General features: G+C 42.0%; 1 protein-coding gene across 1 annotated transcript; it reads right to left on the bottom strand.

The window, feature by feature from the left end:
• Positions 1–122: 122 nt before the first annotated feature.
• Positions 123–7090, bottom strand: perm1b (PPARGC1 and ESRR induced regulator, muscle 1b). The gene is made up of 4 exons (XM_084062580.1): positions 6998–7090; positions 2889–6304; positions 2580–2696; positions 123–1641 (listed from the first exon to the last, which is right to left on the bottom strand). The coding sequence occupies exons 2-4, from the start codon at positions 6277–6279 to the stop codon at positions 1556–1558; spliced, it is 3594 nt and encodes a 1197-aa protein (XP_083918706.1). The 5' UTR covers positions 6280–6304; positions 6998–7090; the 3' UTR covers positions 123–1555.
• Positions 7091–7851: the final 761 nt, after the last annotated feature.

Raw genomic sequence — 7851 nt, forward strand, 5'->3', positions numbered from 1 at the left:
TCAGTGAATCGTTACATGCCTACTGTTTGTTAACACATACAGCCAACTTGACAGAAGAGGCAAGTAATAATATATTCACTCATTACTTTATTGCACAAAGTCATACATGTACTGTAGGCCTACACTAGCTACTTTGTCCGCATGTTGCAGCAATCATTTGGCATAGCAGTTGCATCTATACATAACAATCAGCTTTAAAGGCGTAGTTCACCCCAAAAATGACTTATTTTCTATCATCTACACACCCCGTGAAGCCTTGAAATCATGGATATATTTTTGTTTTTGGCGCATTCCTGAGCCAATAATTTGATGACGGGTCATCGGTCACTAGGAGACTCAGTAGGAGACTTTTACCGGAGACTGCCAGTCATCAAATTATTGTTTTAGGAATGCGACAAAAACAAAAACATCCCCATGAATTCAAGGCTTCATGAGGTGTGTAATTGATAGGAAATACGTTTTTTTTGGGGGTGAACTACTCATTTCATAGTAACACTTAGCATAATCACCCTAGATATTAAGATGATTATTATAGGGGCACACGTAGCATCTTTAATGCTAGGTGTTTATATTCATCATAGGGAAATCTTCATAGGGGCCTTTCTATCTACAATCTTTAATGTTCAACACAGATCAGCTTTGTTAAAACATATTTTGAACTCACAGTGGAAGCTACTGCTCTTTGAGCTCAACAACATTGCATTCCATCACGTTCTCTCCTATTGCACTACATCAGATCTGGCAGGAAGGCGTCTTCACTACATTTTGGACGTATATCACCATCAGCAGACCATAAACCTACTTTATCCTTTCTTCAAACATACCTGTAGCCTACTGTACACTTAAACCATCCCAAAATCTATAACTTGCATTTTTCACACTCTTAAAAGTTGATCACACATATGATGCCTCACACACATGTACACACACCCATACATGTACACACTATTGGAAGAAAGTCATCAGATCAATCATGAAACAAACTAGAATGTAGCCAGAATATCACAGAATACAACAGCTATTAAACACAGGTGTTACAGTATGTAATGGTCCACATCAACATTGTTTACCCAGAACCAAATGTATTTAACCCATTAAAACCGCATCTGTGTCATTTTAGCTATATATATATAGCAACATACGTTTTTCAGAAAATTCTTCAGATTTAAAACAGTGGTTCTCAAAAATAGCAAATATGCAAGCTCACAGCTCGAGCTTGTATCTGCTATTTTTGAACATTTAAAAAGAAATCTTCTCTTCTGGGGGTCCCTGGCACAAAACATTTTCAGATTGGGGCATCCGCGGCCAAATACATATCATTTTGGGGGTCCTTGGCACGAAAACTTTTGAGAACCACTGATTTAGAAGGCATTTGTAGAATTGGCCTCCTCCGGTCTTAATGGGTTAAAACAGTTGAACTATTTGCAAGAAATATTATGATTTGGAAGCTGCTATCTAATCATACATTAGCGACTGTAATCCATGGCATGAAAATACTTTTAGTGTGGACCCAAGTGAAAATGTTTGGAAATGTGTCTTCTTTGCCCCTTGTATATCAAGAGTCATCTTGCGGTGGATCCTTCTTCAGATAGTGCCGCAGGTACTGGATAGCTGATATTGCGCTCACATTTGCCAGCAGAGCTGTGTACAGCATGTCAGTGAATGTTATTATTAGCTTTAGAAGTCAACCCCCTGTTTATATAGTTGATACTGTAATAGATATCTAGAATTTTTCACATTTTAAACACCAAGGTTTTAATCACAAACAGAAGTCATCGGGTAAAGGGATCACAGTTTGCAAGCAGTGGAACAGTGGTGGAAAAAGTACAAAAATGTTTTACTTATCAGTATCAATACTGCAATATAGAAATACTCTGTTGCAAGTAAACGTCCGGAATTCAAAATGAACTTGAGTAAAAGAATAAAAGTATTGACATCAAAATGTACTTTAAAGTACCAAAAGTATAAGTGCTCATTATGCAGAATGTCCCATCTCAAGAGTTTTTTCAAATTAAAGGTAGGGTAAGTGATATTTTTTGGTTAAAACAAAAAGTATTTTGTTAAAAGGTTAAAGCACTATATTCTGATAGTAATCGTTGCTATAGAGTGTTTGTTCAGTAGCAGGAGTCTCCCCGTCTCTCCAGCTCTTTAATAGACAGAAAATACATTTTCCGGTAGGTGTCAAAATCTCAGCCAATCAGAAGAAAGTACCCATTTTTAAGCTTCATTTTTATAGTGTTCTAGTTCCAATTTTTCCTGCTCATTTCTTAGTGTCATCACTTCCAATTTCACTCGTTTAATCTATATCCTGATTGAGTTCTCTATCCTGATTGGATAAAATTGGAAATGAAACTGAAACTGAAACGAAAATGTATTTTGTGTTTGATAAAGAGCTGGAGAGACAAGGAGACTCCTTTTACTGAACAAACACTCTATAGCAATGAGTACTATCAGAATATAGAGTTATTTAACACTTATTTTAACCAAAGAAAATCACTTACCCTACCTTTAAGTAAATGTACTTAGTTACTTTCCACCACTGCAGTGGAATATTACATGCAAGACTTTACAGTACATACCTGTTTTCCAGGCATCTGCTGCCCGTGGATCAGAGGATGTCAGGACCCAGGAGGCCATGGCGATGCACACAAGACACATGTCGGACTGATCCAGTCTGGGGAAGAGACCGCCTCGCTCTACAAGAGACATGCAAGGGCAGTTGCATAATAATGAGTGAATTTCAATCTAATCATATACAGCAGTCTGAGCAGTGGCTCTCAAAAAAAAAAGTTCTCATGAAAAGGTTTGAGAACCACTGATATACTAATACAGTACTGTGTGTTACAACCTAGTGAGAGTACATAAACAAAGAGAGGACCTGCACTCACTTGAAAAAGAAATGGATGTGTGTATACTCTGCGCCTCTGGTGGTGGCACTCTGAAAAACTCGGCTGGAAATGAGGTGACCCCTTTTTCGCTGAATGTGGCGAGGGCTTGGTTGCTGCTGGGTGAATTGACGGGCATCGTGTGGGCCTCTGCCGGGCATACCCAGGCACCGGACCTTCGGCACCAGCTCCTACCTGGGACGTGCTTTCTTCTCATGGAGAACAAGCGTTTCCAAGTGCTGCTGCACCCTCTTTTTGGGGTGACAAGTAGCCCGTCCGTGCCTGCCACGGATGACGCAGCATCACTAGCCTGGATGTAGCGAGACACGACTCTGATGGGAGAGCTGTCCTCCTCTTCCTCAGACTCGACATACGTGGCCTGAGGAAATAGAAGGTAGTCTAATTCTGGGAATGTGAGATCTCTGGCAGAGGGGCGAGAGCAAGAGAAGATGGGGATGGGTTTTCTCTCCCCGCTTTGGGAATCCTGGGAGGGAGGGAGTGCCATTTCAGATCCATAGTCGGAGAGGAAGCAGTCGTACGCCTTATCCAACGACAGGCCTTTTGAATCATAGACAGCTACAGAGTTGTTCTGTGGCCTGTCATCGTCTGTAAAAAGGTATTCAAATACCTCTGGGAAAGTTATGCGGTAACTCTCGTCTAGTATGTCGCTGTTGGAGAGGAGAGGTGCGGGTGTTCTTGTACTTGCCATAGTACTGTCACTCACATCGAACAATGTGTTTTCCTCCAAGGCCAGGCAAGTGCTGAGAGATAAGCTCTTATCTGGATCGTGAAGTACAGAAGACTCATCTTTCTGCTGAATCTCTATGTCAAGGTGATTGTGTATACTATCTGGATCGTGAAGTACAGAAGATTCATCTTTCTGCTGAATCTCTGTGTCAAGGTGCTCGTGTATATTGTGCATACTTCTGCGTTTTGTTATCCCTCTTGTGCATGCAGGTTCAGGGGAGAGGAAGGGATTGGAGGTGTGATCTTGAGAGCCTTGCCCCGTGAGCTGCTCAACGGCGACAGACGTCTCCTTCCCAACAGGGACCATGTTGTCCTCCTCCTGTATGTTACTTGTGAATGATGAAGGCGAGTCTGTCGTCCTCTGGCTTTCTTGCTTTAGGTCCTCCTGAGGGTCAGGACTTGGGTTTCTACTGGCACCGATAAACTGCCAATATTCTTCCTCAAAATCCGACGAGACCGAAAACTCACAGCTCGAGCGATCCGGCTTGGAGTCGTCGAGGTGTGTGAAGTAGCCAGAGTCGGCATTATCCGATGAATCCATTAGAGACCCGTCAGGTAGCAGATATTGTGCATCACCAGCCATAATATGTGTTTGAGCATCTGTAGAATCTGTTTCTTGAATAGCCTGTGTTTCCCAGGGAGAAGGGCTCCCATTCCTAAGCTGTAAAATGTCTTTGATTGTCAACTTTTCCATTTCATCCCAAAAGGCGGACACGGCATACACAGGTCGAGTAGAGGTCAATGAATCGGCATACGTTTCAGGGCTTTCCTCCATCGAGCAAGGTGTCACCATTAGATCAGGGAGAGGAGGGAGTGGGCTTGGGCTACCTCCAAGCTGATCTCCGCTCAGGTCATCGGATGGTAAAGGCGTCACGTCTGTAAGGTCAGGTATTTCCAAAGTCTCGTGGGATGTTGAGCTGCGCCTGTCATTATCACATGTTGATTTGTCTTCTGGCATCGTGTCAGGGCTGTGATCAGTACATGGGATTATCGCTGGGGTCACAACGTGGGCCTGGCCAACTGTGTTTTCGTGACTTTGACTTTGCTGCGCCACCTGGCCTTGTGAGGGACATCCCTCCAGTGATGACTCAACACTAGCTGCCACACTGCTGGACAGCGTGCTGAAATATTTATTGTGCATGTCACATGAAAGCATTTCTGTGGCTTGTGCACGGCTAAAATTACCTGTGAACTCATGTACATCATTCTCTGTAGTGATAGATGGGGTATATTGCTGTGATAGCTGATATGGTATATTCACAGGCTCTTTTTCTGTGAAGAAGTCTAATAGATGTTGATTTTCCTCTGTCGATTCAGTGGCTGAGAGATAGCTGTCAGAATCATAACTGGTAGTAGAGAAGAATTCTACACTATCTTCAAAATCCTCCTCAAAAGACTCAGTGGTAATGTCATCTCGGCGTGTAAACATGTCATGTAATGTGGGCCTTGGGAGGTTTCCTGGGTTTTCTAAACTTACTTGTGAGAAGAATGTTTCACATTTGTTATTGTCCATGGTCAACTCTGTGGTAATTGCCTCCTCAAAATGAGACATTTCCTGTTTATCCGAGACATCCTTTTCTTCACCCAAACTCGAAGAGGTAGTATACACGTGGGGTGATTCTGAACTGGGTCCACTGTGAATGTTCACGGGTAACTCTAAGCTTTGATATGATTGTGTGAAGCCTCCCATGGCTGTCCCTCCTTCAGATTCATTAGGTTGCGTCGTCTCTAACTCTCGGTGACATTCAAACGCAAGCCCCTGTCCATCGTGGCAAGTGGGATTAGTTTTAATAGGACGTTTTTTTTTTCTGCATTTCTTTTTTACCAATGGGGTAGCAAATCTTTGTTGTTGCATGGGAGGGACATTCACAGTCACAAACCAACGCTCTTTCTCTTCTCCAAAGCCAGCACTCCTGTCTGCCTCACACTCAAGTCCCTCTGTGCTGTCCTGCTTCTTTTTGCTGAACTCTGCTTGTTGGAGAATGATCTGGTCAGATTCCTGAATGGATGTTGCTCGGCCAAATGTCCTAATGTCATTCGGCACTTCGTCATCTGCCTTCTTCACATCCGTTGATGCTGACACTGAAACATTGTGGCATCTATCAGCGACTGGCCACAGAACACTTGTAGATTCACTTTGGTCTGCAAGAAAAAGATCACTCATTATGCTGTAGCTTTGCACTTCTGTGATCTGGTCTGCAGCCTTGCTAGGATTTTTGTCTGTGGTGAGGGTGTTTTCTCCAGGACGGTGGACACATATGGGTGAGTCCTCATGTAACTCAATTTCCACCTCGCTATTCCTTGTGGGAACATTGTCCCGTTCTTTGTCGACTGTAAGGTCACCTCGCTGTATTCTTCCTGTGCAACTCTGATTAACCTCTACTGATTGCTTTGTGTTGTCGGTGCAGTGCTCTTCTGCTGCTGTGGGTCGCACAGCGCTGGGTTGAAATGCAGCGGTTGTTGCGACGGTGCTCTGCCGTTCATCATCATGCTGATCCGTTTCTAAGGCCGAATCCTCTGAATCACTTAGGCTTGAGTTTTCAAGGTCTGCAAGGGTCGGCTGCAGCAGACTGCAGTCCTCACTCTCCTCACAGAAGTGTATCCAGTCATATTCTGCAATGTGTATGCTGTGATCTAAGTCGTCCATTGTGACACCTCGTATGCTCTTTTATCTGAAAACAGGTAAACATCAAGAAGATCACTATTTATTTATTTTAGCGGGAAAATCTTTAGAGACTTCATACAGCCTGATGTATCTTAAGTTACAAAGCATTTCAAGGCACTGTGTCAGCAACTACAGAAATGTATTTCATTTGGTTTGCTGTAAATGTACCTTAATGAACAGAAAGAACTTTTAAACTCAACAAAGCCTTAAAAAGGTGACCTGTTGACAAACCAGGGCAAAACAAGTTCAGAGGGAAGCAGCGGCAATTTCCTAAGACCCTAAAATACACCTTCAACTCACAAACAGTTCATATGAGCCAAGATACAAAATGTTCAGCGGTCTAGTGTCACTGCACAGCGTATCAGTTTAACAAACAATGCCACTCTATAATTTGTCATCACATTATTCATGTTATAATACGGTAAATAAATGTTAATATTATTACAAATGATATGAACAAGTAATTATTACATTTTATAATTTATCATTATATTATCATTATTATTGTGTTATATTTTCAGAGAGAGAGAGATGTAGTCGTAGTTAGGGTTATTCTTTAACCTTGAAGGTAGTGGAAGCTGTTGTTAAAATGCTATATACACTATATATCTACCATAAATCCATTACTAGACATCATTATGGGCAAGAGGATTGTGTTGCTCTTTCGTTTAGGTCCTATTTGTAAGAACGAGGGACCTACCTGTTGCACAAGGACAAAGCCTCCTGATTAAACCTTTCAGTGCATTCTTCCTGCAGGGAGGCACACTGCTGCGATGTCCCTGCTGTCCTTGCATGTGTCAGACTGGGACCTCGAGCCATTCAACAGTTATAAATAGAGTAGCATGTCTAGTCACATGTAGTTGCTGCATGCTGGCCCAAATGTCCTTGCCTCCCATCCAGAGGTGTAATGTTTCCTTCTCCCCAAAATAGAAGCCCTATCACGTTTGTTATACTGTAGGTATGAAGGTTAGTGTATTATACTTCATCAAAACAAAGCAGGGACATTATGTAATCTTTAGATATGTTTTATAAAGCCCAAGTAAAAGTACAAAAAGTATTGGTATAAGAATGTACTTAAAGTACAAAAAGTAGAAAGTACTCACTTTTTAATGTTTTCTTTTGTTTTCTTTTCTCCTAATAAAATTGTTTTTAAGCTGTTTTGTAAAGCGACTTTGGGTACTAGAAAAGCGCTATATAAGTCTGATGTATTATTATTATTATTATTATTATGCACTGTCCCATTTCACAAGTTTTCAAATGTATAAAATGCAGACATGCCAACCCTTCTGTTCTCACCAGGAGAATCCTGTTATTTGACCCCATCTCCTGGACGTCTCCTGTTCTTCCATTTCACCTGTTCTTATCCTGTTTTGGGGGATTCCACCCTTTTTGTGTGGCCCCTCACTGATATGCAGCCACGGCCATTCGTGTTAATTTGATATGCAAATCACAATGGCAGTATTTGATTGTTCTTTTTGTTCTCTCTCTCTCTCTCTCTCTCTCTCTCTCTCTCTCTCTCTCTCTCTCTCTCTCTCTCTCTCTCTTATTCTGGCA

Source organism: Gymnoscopelus microlampas (assembly GCF_963454915.1).
Source record: "Gymnoscopelus microlampas genome assembly, chromosome: 7".
Lineage (NCBI taxonomy): Eukaryota > Metazoa > Chordata > Actinopteri > Myctophiformes > Myctophidae > Gymnoscopelus > Gymnoscopelus microlampas.

Bases quoted from the DNA above. Each gene is read 5' to 3' on its own strand.
- perm1b (XM_084062580.1), bottom strand. From the start codon at position 6,279: ATGGACGACTTAGATCACAGCATACACATTGCAGAATATGACTGGATA. The intron at 2,697-2,888 runs GTGAGTGCAGGT...TGTCTCTTGTAG, and splicing joins CACATCCATTTCTTTTTCAA to AGCGAGGCGGTCTCTTCCCC. The intron at 1,642-2,579 runs GTATGTACTGTA...TGCTGTACACAG, and splicing joins AGCAGATGCCTGGAAAACAG to CTCTGCTGGCAAATGTGAGC.